At 36.2% G+C, this 14,933-nt stretch overlaps 1 protein-coding gene and 1 long non-coding RNA gene across 3 annotated transcripts in view; one reads left to right on the top strand and one right to left on the bottom strand.

Moving 5' to 3' along the window:
- LOC132283212 (uncharacterized) overlaps positions 1-8,408 on the top strand; it is a 115,610-nt gene extending 107,202 nt beyond the window's left edge. The window contains exons 9-11 of the long non-coding RNA XR_009471971.1: positions 6,201-6,363; positions 6,751-6,906; positions 7,474-8,408. This is a non-coding gene — a long non-coding RNA (uncharacterized LOC132283212). The remainder of the gene's footprint in view (positions 1-6,200; positions 6,364-6,750; positions 6,907-7,473) is intronic.
- A 1,378-nt stretch (positions 8,409-9,786) lies between these two features.
- The window catches only part of LOC132282487 (transcription initiation factor TFIID subunit 5), a 47,006-nt gene continuing 41,859 nt past the window's right edge, over positions 9,787-14,933 (bottom strand). For both annotated transcript variants that reach the window (XM_059784190.1, XM_059784191.1), the window contains exons 16-19: positions 10,585-10,850; positions 10,360-10,455; positions 10,196-10,271; positions 9,787-10,104 (exon numbers count right to left, since the gene is read on the bottom strand). In XM_059784190.1, the coding sequence (XP_059640173.1) occupies positions 10,051-10,104; positions 10,196-10,271; positions 10,360-10,455; positions 10,585-10,850 (492 nt within the window). In that variant the 3' untranslated portion in view covers positions 9,787-10,050. The remainder of the gene's footprint in view (positions 10,105-10,195; positions 10,272-10,359; positions 10,456-10,584; positions 10,851-14,933) is intronic.

Genomic DNA, 14,933 nt, shown 5'->3' with positions numbered 1-14,933 from the left:
TATTTTTGTAGTCGTCAGTGCGTTTCAAAATAAGTGAGATTTTTGCGAGAATGTTGGAATGGTCATTGGCAAGGAAATTTTTTTTGTAGTTGTAAACTACAAATAATAATAATAATAATAATGGGTACCAGTGATACCAATAGGCCGGTGGCCTAGCGGTATTAGACCCCTACTTTTCAAAGGGAGGTCAGGGGTTCGAGCCTTAGTAGAGGCATGTGTGTGTGAGTACCAGCTAAGGGAAAAAAAAAGTGTTTCAGAGATAGAACCTTAATTTAGCCATCGATATGGCTATCTCCAGTTGTGTTTTGAAATTCTAGGTAAATAAGGTGACTAGTAAGCGATTTAACAATAAATAAATGGATAATAAGTACTAAAATGTTTGCACTCTTTATATTGCATGACATGTCTTTTCGAAAAAGAAAAAAAAAATATGTGTTGCACATGATAGAATGTTATTATATTGTTCCTAGGCAATTGAGAAATATTAGCGGTGATGGAAGCAATGGTTTTTTGAGCAAATATAACTTGGTAGCAAAATTAACTATCTTATTGAATTTCTTTCTTTGTTTTCCTTTCTTTTCTTTTTTTTCTTTCTTTTTTTGTTGTTTTTCATTTGGCGCACAAAGTTTTCATTATGCGCAATTGCATGTACAATTTTGCTAGTTATAAAAAACATGTGTTTTTTTTTTTTTGGAAAGGTCAAAATTGTATTTTATATATTTAGATAATTATATATTCACTCTTTCTCTCCTTTCTTACTCCTTTTCTTTGTTGGGTTGTGGCTCAAATTCTTGTTAAGAATGTATTCTGAAAAAGTGCAACTAGTTGCACTAGCCTAATAAGTGCAGGAGACAGTTTCCTTTTCCGTTTTGGAAGGTTGAAGACTTGTGGAGCAAGGCTGAAACTTGTTGAGGAAGTTGTATCTCATTAGGTTTCTATTTTAGAGTTGGAAATTGTTTTGGTAATTCCTTGGTAGGCAAGTTGTGGTAATTCTTGATAGGTTCAGACTAGTAATAGCTAGATTTGCTTCTCTCAAGCTAAGAAACGCTACTGAATTGAGTAAGATTGGCAATGTAGAAGCTATGCAACAACTCTTCATACAAGGATGTCATACGCAAGAGGTCAATCATGGTTTCTACTGCAACAATGAGTGGATTTGTCTGTTACAACTCTTGAAAGGTTCAGACTAGTAATAGCTATATTGACTGTGCAAGATGTTGGTGTTTTGTATTGTTCTATGCCATGGAAGTCTTCTTCCCTTTGGTTTCTTTGTTGTTGTACATATTTCTTATTTATAAAGCGTACCCTGTTAACCAAAAAAAAAAAAAAGTTGTGGTAATTCTTGTCCAACAATGAATGTGTTGAAGACTATAAATAGAGGTGGAGTTGGCTGAAGAAGAGATAGAGAGAGAGAGAAGATGTAGGGCTGAAAGGGTGAGTGTTGTGAGGAGAAGAGAGGAGAGGAGTGAGTGTATATAATTCTTGGGAATGTAGCCTGAGAAGAAAAGTTTGAAGAAAAGAGTGAAAGAGTGTGGGGTTTTGACATATGTGGTTGTATATATTCTCTTCCTTGATACATAATAGTGAAGTCTTAGAACAGGTTATTCAAAAGGATCCCCCATTCTTCCATTAGATATTCTTCTTTTTCATGGATACTCGGGTTCAAATACCCATGGATTCGTTGTTTGCTTACTGGCTTCATATAATTCAGAAAATACTAGTTTTCTTGAAGCTTCTTGCTCATATCTATCATCAAAAGGCACTATTCGATAATGTTTGTCTAGCAGCCCCTGCTAACCCGAGTGAACATTCAAATATCTGCCCTACATTCCTTAGTGAAGGTACTCCTAATGGGTTGAAGGCCATATCAATAGGTCTTCCATCTTGCAAATAAGGCATATCTTGTCTTAGAATTTTTTTTAAAATGATACCTTTATCTCCATGTCTTCCAACTTCTTTATCACCTCTTGTTGGATCCATCTCACATCAATAACTCAACCCCTACTCCCTATAGGTAGTTTTAAACAAGTCTCCTTTGAAGTAGAAACCTAAATGCCAAGTATCTCTCTCCATGGACGTAGCCCTAGTTTGGGTGAACCATGTAAAATATTGTGTTATGCGTAGATGTGTATGATTATTATCTCTATGTATGCTTGTGTTGATTAATGATGTGATGATGATGCTTCTACTGTGCATGATGAAAAAGAGATTTAGTTCTCAACAACAACCAGCCAAGAGCTGGTTGGAGGGAGTTAATATCACTAACATTCTTTCCTTCCTTCCAACCCAAGATGAGAAGGCTCATTCACCCCTCCTCTCTTCCATCCTTCCTCAATCACGATAATATTCCAATAATCAAAGCTGAATTGTTTGATTATATATGAGCCTTTACATAGTCATAACATTGAGCAAACCCTAATAAATTGTAAAACATGAAAAATACCAAAATAATTATAAAACTTTAAAATGTCAAATTAATAAAAATAAACAAAAAATAACCCTAATTACGTCAAATCCCTAATTATATTTATCTTTTTTCCATCTCCAATAGTAGTAGGGTCATGTCCTCATGAGGCTCTTGGGTCATGTCCCGTTCTCCATCATGGAGGGATCAATGCCTAAGAAGAGGACTGAACTTTTGGAATGGTCAACGGAAAGGCCGGAGAGGGAAGAAAAAGGATAAAGATCATCTCCAATTTTATCTTGAAGTGAGATACTTTAGTAATTTCTATATAACTTACGGAAAGTTAATTTATGAAATATAATTAAATGAACTAACTGATTGCAACAGTCCAACATTTGCTAATATTTTGCAGAAGTTTTATAAATCATATAGTGCCATGAATAAGAACAATGTAAACGGACAAACAAACGATGTAGTTAAGCAAAAGCCCTCCAATGTTTTTGTTTGATAAATTTTTCGGTGTCTAGAGTACATGAAGCATTATTTTGAACTAGAATCATATCCAAATAAGGTTCCATTACTTCATTTCATTTCTTTTTGAAATGCATATATATCTGTCAAAGTATCTCTGTTCCTAAAGTGCTCCTAACTGCACTTGCCATTACGTGAGAATGGTGCTATGAAAGCAGTTTAGATGATTCGTGAGGTGATGTGTAAATGAACAGGTCTACTTTCACATTAATGATTTTGAACTCAGAAAATGACCAAGTTAAAATTGTATTTAAGCACCCCATTCCTAAGCAAAGCTTCTATCACTTGGCGTGCTTTCTGGAATAGACTCAATAACCTTGACGGTGACTCAGTTTCCTACCTTCACATCCCCATTGCCTGCTACTTTTGCACATCCCACCTGAGTCCATTAATCATCTCTTCTTCCACTGCCCTTTCACTGAGTTCATTTGGGCACACTTTCAGCACTCAGCATGCTCATATTGCACCCAATTGTTGGTCTGATCTTATTGACTGGTGTGCTGTCCACTGAATCTCACCGAGGAAATCAGATAAGTTTCTCCTCCAAAAACTGATACTTAATGCTACCATTTACTCTATATGAATGGAAAGAAACTCAAGAGCTTTTAGAGGAAAGCTTTAATCTCCCCAAACTCCTATTAGAAGGATCAAGGATATCATCAGGAGCAGAATCAATTCCACTAAGCTCTCAGACAGTTCTATACTGAGAATTATTGATGAAGCATGGGGGCCATAATTCCCCTCTAAGTAGCAGTGCCTTCTATCTGCTGGTGAAGCATAGAATTGAGATGGTTTCTGGACTTGTATGGCAGTGACATTGCTTGACATTGAGTTCATTTCTCTAGTTGTTATCATGTCTATTTTTATCTCCTTTTCCGCATCCTAGCTTAGGCTATGGCGTTATTCTTTGCTTGTGTTATATGTTATAATCTAGCCTAGGCTGTGGGATATGTTTTCCTTGATCAACTTTTGCAGCTGCCTGTTGGGCTACTTGTTTGTGCAGCTTTTCTTTCATTTATTTATTTTTTCTTTTTTTATACAACTTACCAATTACCCAAAAAAAAGAAGTTAAAATTGTATCCAATTTCTTCGTAAAAATTTAGATAATCAATCATGCAAATAAACTCAATAAATTAGTAAGTTAAATAGCAAAAGAAATGAGACAAACCAGATATTTTATTTGGAAAATTCAATAGGAGACAATCAGATATCCAGTTCCATAAAATTCACTACTATGTTGGAGAAGATGTTACAACACGAACTCTGAGTTAGACTTCGTACGGAAGCACTTGCCAAGACTCAATTGCTAAATGCCTCAGACCTAGACCTGGTCTACACTCAGCACACGAGCCCAGTATCTGTCGACACCTCATTGATGCCTGAATATCCCAAGAGCTGTGGCTGATCCATCAATGCAATCATCATACCGGACAATAGGTCTTCTTCTACTCCTAACTTTCGATTTTCAAAAGTAGAGCAGATGATGACTGTGATGGTTGATCAAATTCAAATATCGTTATGGGTCTCCAAGTTCTGAGCTCCCAATCTGAATCATAAATTGAAAATAATTTTTATATATTACTCATAACTATTTGAAAGGTAAGAATAAACAAGAATTATTTATCCCTAAAACTGTTTAATCAGTTTCTCTCACTTCCTATGTATGTCTCTATGTGAGTGTGTCTCCTTTTTTGTTTTGGTTAAACTATATGTATCCTTCTACACTTAGGAATCCTATATTATGTAGAAGTATCAAAATCTTTGGCAAGTGACTCGCATAGATTCACAAAGAACATTTTGAACAACTCATTACAACTTTTATTTTTTTTATTGAATTTGTCAACACAATTGACAATTTTGACCCTAGCAGTATATCCATGGAAATACCTGCTTGAGAAATTTTTTTCCCTGTTTTGCTTAAAGTCTCATTGTTAGCCAGTATGAGAAGCAAATGCTAGACCTAGGCCAACTTCAAGGTTTATAGTGCTGGTTTTTTTGCAGTAGAATTGAGAGCATACTATAATAATTAATAATGAATATCAATCCGAATCACGAGTTATAGAATAGTGGTTGTTGAGTGACGTTGTTGATTAAAGTATCAAGGTCAAATGAGGATTGTATTTAGAGTGCTTGAAGTAGTTAGGCTTTTGGTTTCTATTTTATTTTGGTAGTTATGTTTCATAATACAGTGAGTAGTATTCCAGCCCATGGGCAAGGCTACATGCAACACCTGATAGTTGCTATGGGGGGTATCACCTGTCTAATTGAGGTGAGAGGCCTTTTGCGATCTCACACACCTCCATAGGAGGATGCAGCATGGGTACTGCTAGTGCTATACCATTATGACATCTGAGATATCGTGACCATAATTTGTGTTTGGGAACATAGTTATTTACAAATGATGATGTTGTTCTAATGTTGAAAAGAATTCACCAAATTCCTACATAACTCCACAGATGGCATATGTTACATATTTTTGAAGCTACCACTCTTTATTTAATGTGTCCATTCACACATTAGATTTTTTATTTTATTTTTTCCCTAGTTGGCAATCACACACCCCACCTCCAAGAAATTATTTGCACATAGCGCACACATTATAAATTAAATTGCTGAAAATGTGGCTCTTAGAGCTGAAATGTCAATTTTTTTTTTTAGTTAAAGGTTAAGCTTGTATAAATGAAGAAAAATGTACAAGAGGGACCTATAAGATAGGAAACAACAAGATGCACAACAGCTGCAGAGACCCAGCGAAAAACAAGTGATAGGAATCCAGACCTAGCAAGCAAAATACAAAAAAGGCTACAGACTCAGCCTTCTGCAAGCTCAAGTAAACCTAATGCAATACAAACATAAGAAACAACCATCCAAGCATCAACCAGTAAATACTTCCATTGAAGGCGACCAAGTTTAAGGGACAATTAGAGCCTGAGCACAGGCATAGCTGCATCCATCCAAGAACAGTTTCTGCAAGTCTTCAAGTCTTCTAACATTCCTCAGATCAGAAGCATTCTTTAGCTTAATTGAGGCTAATCTTCCTTTTAAACATTTCTTTATCTGAGAAATGACTGAGGTTGGGGATGAGGATGTGTTCCTGAAGGCCCTATTATTTCTTTCCATCCATAGAAAGTAGACAGCAGCAGAGAGTAGTAACTTATGCACCAGAAAATCATTAGCACTCAATTTAGTTTTAGGTAGGATAACTTTTTCTTAGTGTTGTTTTTTTAATTTGGTCATGGTGTAACATTTTTTAATTTTTTTTTAGGGGTCTCTGCTTGATCCTATGGTAAAAGTTCGTACTCACAAGCATGAGGTTGTGTTTGAGATTAGTCACTTAATGGAATAGAGTGCCAAAGACCAGGTTTTATTTCCAGTCTTCCGCTCTGCAGCCCGCGTAGGCAGGACACAGTGAGTAATTGCACTAAGAGGTGTGTACACCATTACCTTTTTTAATTTATTTTTATTATTATTATTATTATTATTATTATTATTATATATCAGGAAATGGAATTTCGGTTCTTGAACATTAAACCCAAGAAATACAATTCTGTTATGTGCCAAGGAAGCAAGATTTTCTTCTTCTTTTTTGTATTATTTATTTATTTTTTGTTGTCCCATTTATGTATTGAAGAAGCATAGTGGATGCATAGAATTGGACATTGACACTAGTTTTTCCTTTTTGTCTTACACAATTAAATATAGATCACTACTTCAAAGAGTGTGCTTATATAGGGTATGTATTTTCAAATATATATATATATATATATGTAAATTCCATTATTCAACTGATATATTGGGAAGAATCTCTCTTGCAGGCAAGAATCAAGGCGTGCAAATAACTATCAATGGCGACAATGATGACAACAAGAAAGGATCATAACGACGAATCAAATCCCTATTCTATTCACTTCTTCAACAACTCCAATTTTTTTCCTATCCTTACGACATGGGTTGCAAATTAAATATTGGAGGTGTGCAAAACTGTGCGCCGAGTACTTATTTAATTATTCCTCTTCATAATGCTTATGTCTCTATTCACTTCTTCATCAACTCCAAATTTTTTTCCTTTCCCTACAGCATGGGTTGCAAATTAAATTTTGAAGGTAATAAAAATTGTCTGGTATTCCTAGTATAGGTGCAACTCATTATTGAATCAGTCTGAATTATGGAATGATAGAAAATGCTGCCTCATTGCCTTATGCGAAATACTGATGCAATTGCTAATATGACCTAACATTTCTATTATAGAAACATGATTAAGCAGCATCTTCACTGATTCGTTGAGAATTTGATCACTTCGTCCCATTACTCTGTCCATTCGAAGTATTATTTCCCGAGAATTTATCCTAATTTTTGACCAGTAACTATGACACTAACAATCAAACAAATATCTATAGTTAAAAGCTGAATGTAAGTCATCTCTCTACATACAAATTTATATATATCAAGCAATTAACATTATCAGTAATCAGTATAACAAGATTAAAATATGCATTATCTGAAAAAGTTTCTGATTTCTCACATGTGGATTGTTGCAGAGAGACCGTGCTCGAAATTTTCCACACTGGAAACATTGATTCATAGGCTTCGTATCTCGCCAAGGACCCAATCCCAGAATGGTTCTGACTTTGGAATGCCATTGATGTGCCAGCAAATGCTGCTTTCTTGCATCTAAAGGGGGAAAGAAGAAGAAGAAAAAAATAGGCATTTACTAGGTGTTATCTCCATTTTACCTAAACCACCGAAATTTATACATATACATATATATATGTGTGTGCATATGTTTACTGGTATATATATAGCGAAAGAGAGAGAGTACATACCTTTTACTGTGACAATGGTTTGGTGAATATTTTCAAAAGTGGTTGCCATTTGAGCGGACGTTTTATCCTGGTTTTGCGAAGTGGGGAAAGTGACCCAGTACTGGTTTATTGCAATTGGTGGAGGAGTGAATTTGTACTTGAGCGGGAAATTTATAGGGTCAAGCACAAAACTGTACTACCATTACTGGAACGTTATTACTGGTGATTATGCTTTTGGTCCTACACTCTCTTATCAGTCTCTGTTTGATGTTATGTTTTTTTAACTTTTTGAAAACTAGCCGTACCTTTCAAAATTTGAGTTTTTTATTATTATTATTATTATTTTTATATAATTTTTTTTTTTTTTTTCAGTTTTAAATTTGTTTTGGGGGCCAATGGTTGGTGTAGATTAGGGAATGAAATGTCTAGAGTGCAAAATGTGAGAATGTTGGTTCGATTGTTCAAAATGTAAGGATGTTAGTTCGATCGTTCGAATTTGAAAGTTAATCATTTTGTGCATATTAGACGATATGAAACAGACGTTTTATATTCAAATTCAAATTTTATTGGTGGGACCCATATCTATTCTATATAATAAAATATGCTGGATTTGGGTTGGACAACGGGACCCATTTTGATGATATATAGGACCCATCATTTTAATTGATTTGAGGTCGATTTTGGGGTAAAATCTTTTCCATTTCAAAAATTAGTCCAGGAGTAATAATATAGTTGAGTCCAGTCAAAAGTTTTCAACTAAAAAAGATTAGATTAGCTTGTAGTTATTGTCCACTATTATATAGTAATTTCTTAGAATTGACGTAGCCTATAAAACCAAGAGATTGAATATAAGATAAAATTTCTATTCTGCCGTTTTTTTCTTCCTAAATATGTTAAATATGTATATTTATCTCCTAAATTATGTATTTGAGTTTTGGGCAACATAAAACGTACTGTGCATTTGCGTACCTCTCCATTTTTATAGGCTAGAAGTGTTTTTTTCCTTATATTTCATTTTGATATGTTTATTATGTATTGATTTCAATAATTGCCCTGTTAAATTTACTAGAATTTTGAAGGCTGTGAAACTTTTATTTTGTTTAAAACAGTATTTTATAATCAAATATACAAAATCCTCCAACCAACTAAAAGCCTTTGTAGTTCATGTATTACGTTAACGATAAAAACTCTAGGACAGCACATTTGGTCTCTCTCAATTTTATACTCACAGAAATTTCTTTCCTTGTCTTTTTATTTTGAATTGTTAATCATATATTGATTTCAACTGGCCTGTTATGATCTTATAAATTGCTTAATATTTTCTTAAATTCCGAAGGTTTTGAAAACGTTGTGATGCTTTATTTTGTTTAAAACTGCATTATAATTAAATGTACAAAATGCCACAACACTTTCTACTTTCTAGTGTTGAAGAGATGATTCTCTGTCAATTGACATGTTAAATACCTTATTATATTCCCTATTAAATTACACAAGCATTTTTATACATGTATATGCCAAATTGCACTAAACTATCCACTTAACTATATATATATATATATATATATATATATTAATTTTATCAACAAACACATTCAATTTACCAAAAGTTGCAAATTACACGTCCAATTTACCATGATTAGCACTTACGAAATGTCACCCAAGAGGAGGCTATGATGATTAGCACTTAGAAATGACACCCAAGAGGAGGCTATGAGAGGTATGCTCTCGACGTAGAGAGTGAGACAGTGAGAGTCGTCTCATAGTAAACTTGCACCTTGATATGTTGAACATGATGCATGTTATCCGGATGGGAATCAAGATAATTCAAGTGTATAACTGAAGATTCTCAACGTAAAGAGTGAGACGGTGAGAGTCGCCTCATAATAAACTTGAACATTTATCAATCATTGGATCGATATGCTCGAGGAAAAATCTTATCAGGATGGGAATCAAGAAAATTCGAGTGTAACTGGAGGGGTGCGAAGACATAATACTCAAGACACTCGTGATAGACTTGCCCTTTTGCAAAATTCTTGTACTAAAAGAGAGTTTTATAAAACATAAATTATAGGATAAATCTCTACACCACAAACTACAGTATAGAAAGTGTCCTCCAGTAGTTCAAACAGTGTGCAAGAAAATTGTACATAAGTTTTCTTAAATAGGTAAAAAGGATAAAACAGAAGGAAAAGGAAAATGTAGAACAAAATCTGGCCTAAGGTTACACAAGACTTTTTGTTTACTAAACCTACGACATTGCACCGGGCACCTGAAGACTAGTGCAGCACCTGCCAATGAAACCTGCTCAGCATTTTATACACCTTTTGAGAGAACCCCAGCAGCAAAGAGAAGATTTCTTCGAGAGAACTGGCGCAGACAAGGCACACACATTTAACCAACCAGAAATTCTTTTCAGCAATTACAATAAGACAAACAATTAAGCATTTTTTGTGTTTACCTGCAAAGTGTAGACTGGAGTGCACTTGGTAGGTAGAGTCTTCAAGGATCTGAGTCTGTTGGTATTTCCAGTTTTGCTGATAGAAAAGAGTACAGTCCATCAAATATTTTAAAGCAGAGACGGGTATTCATGTCAATTGAAATTTTAGTTTCGGACAAACTTACTTCTCTTCTGTTTTCGGCACCTTTGTGCTAGCAGTCACATCCCACAATTTTACACAGCAATCAGCAGAGCCAGATGCCAGAAGCGATCCTTCACAACTAACATGGTAAACAAGTATGAATGGAAGGAGGTAAGTTCCTTGATTTTAGATAAAAGGTTCCAATATAAGTTGGAAAAATTGAAACCTATTTCATGGATATCTTCCATTGAAGGAAATGGATTTTCACCTGAAAGCAAGTGTCCATACACAGGTGTTGTGACCCATCAAAGGGGTGACACAACGACCACTTGAGAGATCCCACATCATAATCGTACCGTCTTCATCACCAGATGCCATGTAACGACCATCAGGTGACATTGCCAAAGATAAAACCATACTTCTGTGACCAATGAAAATCCTAACGCACTCCCCACTCTGTACATCCCACAATCGAACTGTTTTGTCACTAGATCCCGTTGCAATGTAGTTGCAGTTTGCATGCCATTGTACACACTGAAAAGTGAAATCCAACATTAAGAATTTAATTTGTGAAATTAATATTAAAAACAATCCAATTAAAAAGCCAAAGACCCTTGCACAAATCAAAAGCAGCAGCAATACCAAGAGCGGAATGAATCAATATTATTCTTGCAGATTAAAATCCCCTGGCCCCTGGGAAGTTAAATACGAACATCTACTTCCCAATTTTACATGGAAAAGAGTATCGTAATACTGGTTATTAAAGGTGATAGGCAACAAACAACAACTATATAAGAGCCTTGTAACAATGAGCACCACCCCCCGTTTTGTGTGTCTAACAAACAGGAGGAAGATTCTTAATAACAAGAGAACATCTTGCACGCTGCAACTACAAGATACTTGTTTCGAATAAGCAACCACCATATAGATAAAACTTGGAGTTTAAAGTATTATGTATAATGCTGGATAAGAGGTGATTAAGTGATTATTTTGGTTATGTTTGTCAGATGGTCAATAAATGAATAAACATACAGATAAATGAAGTGAGAAGTGATTATAGAATGGTGTGTGATATTTGAATACCAACCAATTAAATGGAAAACTGAAGATATTTCATGGCTCATAATGTGGGGCAATCCAGTAACAGGTCAACCATGTTCACAAGCAAATATAACAGGTCAACCATGTTCACAAGCAAATATAACTGAAATAAAGATGTTGATAAGGATCAATTTGGAAAGCTAGGACACAGAGCATGCATGAAAGCTGAAAGAAAATCAATTTAAGGACAATATGAAAAGGAATCTAAGATCATTTCGTCAAGTCGAAAGAAAACACAATTGCGTCGGGTATACAGGACACACAGGAGTAATCATAATGAACTTAAAGAGTGTTGGAATGACAAGAAGGCCACAAGGAATGCGACTTAAGGCTGTGATAAAATAAGCATACAATTCATCAAAGTTAACAAATACGAAACGTAATCCCTAAAAAGAAGAAAGCTATATGGTGGCCTTCAATAAGAAAAGATAGTCATGTATAGCACAAAAGGGAGTAAAAAAAATATTCATATAGCCATTTCCAGGGATTATTTATCCATGTATAAATACTAGTGGTTGATTCACATATTAATAAATTTAACGACCAGATTGATGATTTCTTTGCAACCAAGACCATAACAGACCTCATCATGTGAGAAAGGACATTTCTTTTTCATCGTCATCATTAATAATAATTGCAGACATGATGACAATGTTGCTTACTGTCTTGTTCCCACTTGTCCAACTGTTGCTGAGCAGTTTTTGGATATCAAACGGACCTCCCCAGAAGGTAATTTTAATGTGGCCGATTTCCCCTCTTTTGCAATCAGTTTCACTACAACACCCGCTGCTCTAGCTAATTGTCCATCCTTTCCAAGTGTGATTTCTATGTTATGCATGGCCGTGCCTAGGGGCATATCGGTTGTAGCAGACTCTTCTTTTTGATCAATCAAAACCCCTTCACAAACTGTACAAGCTTCTTCCAAAGCATACGGCCTTCTGGATGTAGATCTCTATACAGATGGATCTTATATATATCATATAATGGAGTACCACACGAGTGGATATATGGGAATCCAAATCCACCGAATCACTACAAAAAAGGTATAAAGGAGCTAGCAAATGAATGGAAAAAAAAAGGAGCAGCAGTTACAACAGCCGAAGTTACCACATACTCAACCTTAAGAACCCACACAACAATTCATAAACAAAACTGATATGCTTCTCACAAGTCAATTGCAGAGGAATTCCGAATTTTTTAGTTTTTTTTTGGATAAGTAATGATTGTATAAAAAGCGTTCAAACGGGGAACGCATCCCTCAAAAGCCACACAAGGCCAAATAGGGCCTCTAGCTCCTCCAAGGATTTACAACAAAAAAGAGTACTAATAATAGAGAAATTCAACATCCGATAGGATTCTCCTTTCCTTCAAATGGTACTCCAATTTCTTTCAAGCCACCAGACGCATAAAAGCATAACCCTCAGAAATCACGAACTTAGACCCCACTATACAACCTCTCCAAGCCTCAACCAAGCCTATGAAAATAAGTAGGAGGCTCGACAAAGTACTCTTCATTAGAGTAACCCTTCCACCTTTAGAAAGATACTGCTGCTTCCAACCGGCCAACCTCATCTCATATCTCTCGACCACTAGATCCCAACTTCCCACTCTCCTAGATGGAGTCCTAAGAGGCAAAACAAGATAAGAAATGGAAAAGGAGCCAATAATGCATCCCAAAATATAAAGCTAAGGTGGAGATATAAGTAACCTCCCCAACTGGAACTATGACACTCTTTTTCACATTCACCTTCAAGCCAAAAACGAATTGAAAGAAAATCAAAAGGCATCTCAAGTATCTCATCCGAGACTCATCCACATCACAAAAAACAATCATCTACAAACATAAAATGAGAAATCTCCAACTGACTAGCAACATCCCTACCCACCCAGAAACCTCTCAAAAAGCCTAAGTCCACTACCGTAGTCATCATTCTGTTGAATGGACTAGGCCACAACATGGCTTATGAGAAAGCCCGCAACTGACTGCCCCACTTTGACCAAGCCCAACCTCATTATCAAATTTAAAATTTGAACCTCCAACTCGTGCATCATCATGTGAGGCATTTGCTATCACCCGCCCATAACAATAAGGCTTCGGTTGACAACCACGTGTCACCCCATTAACCTATCTATCCTACGCTCCTTCAGCGCATGTAGGATCGATCGTCCCTGTCCTTCATCCACAACGCACTTTTGCAACTCCAATCTGTGATCTTGCCGACCCACTTGACATCGCATCCCTTCCTATCAAAACGATCGACTTTCGTCATTTCCTTTCAAAGCATCCGATCCGAGCACCAAACATGGAGCGATTTCTTCCATCAACGAGACCTTGTAGGCAACCTAATTATCCTCCACAATGATGAACACCGGAATATCCCCTCCCTCGGCGACGATGAGGATGATCGTCTCAGTATCACTCATTTCGTGCACCTCCACATCACGAAAACCACCACATAAATAGCTGTTGGGCTCAGCGGAAGCGCACGAATAAGAAAGTTTCAATGAAAGCCAACAAAGTAATCACACACAAACACAAGATATACATGGTTCAGCTAAAACCAGCCTACGTCCATGGATGAGAAGAGATTCTACTATGATTCGTAAAGCTATTTTTTTTTTTATAAGTAAAGCTATTCGTAAAGCTATTACAACAATAGAATACCAACCCCACCACTCCACGAGCCCATTTCCTCGCTTCCAGCGTTACCGGTGGTGTTTTTCGTACTCTACCAACCCTCATACTACCTCTACCCATCAACTCCCCCATGAGACTACATCTCTCTCAATCTCATGAGTATCAACTCAGAGCCTATGTATCTATTTATAGAGTTAACCAAACTCAATTCCTTGTTAGACAAGGATTGCAATTTGTTAGGGGCTAAGACTTGCCAAACAAGAAATTACCAAATAGAATACAACTCTAAAATAGAAACATAATTAGAATAGGAATTTTAGACACAAATCCCAACATCCAAAGGCCTCAAAGAGTTTCTAACACCATAGATGCAAAGGAAGGCCATACATAATGATTCTCCTTTTCTTTCTCTTCTTCCACCATCCTGAACATCCAACTACAAGGTACCAAACATCTATAATCAGTTGCACTTCTCCCCACTTCTTGCCCGATTTTAGAACTCTTAGTACTTTAACTTCCAATGGCAATCTGAACAGTAGAAGTCCGTCCAGCAAAGTGGTTACCAACACCCCGCAAGAAGTCTTCCATACCTTCGTAGCCCACTCCTAAATCCTTCAAAGACTACCCACATCTCTGTCAAATCGTCCAACCAGACAAGATTTCAGCACAACCCTGCGGATCGTTGAAGTGTGTTTATCAAACCTGGAAAACACGTCCTCTGCTTGCCGATTGCTTTTAACTTCACCTTTAACAGCCAGACGAGGTAGTTTTGCTACCTCAAGAAACAAGTGTTTTCCTCCCTCAACAGCTGTCATGGCTTCTTGTTTGCCTACATAAGCTCATGGGCGTTCCAAAGAGTTCTTGGACCTGCTGGTCCT

This window comes from Cornus florida, unplaced genomic scaffold (genome assembly GCF_030987335.1).
Source record: "Cornus florida cultivar Cherokee Brave unplaced genomic scaffold, ASM3098733v1 CherokeeBrave_3.0.0_Hap2_Chr11, whole genome shotgun sequence".
Classification (NCBI taxonomy): Eukaryota; Viridiplantae; Streptophyta; class Magnoliopsida; order Cornales; family Cornaceae; genus Cornus; species Cornus florida.
This window is presented reverse-complemented; position numbering and strand designations above follow the sequence as displayed.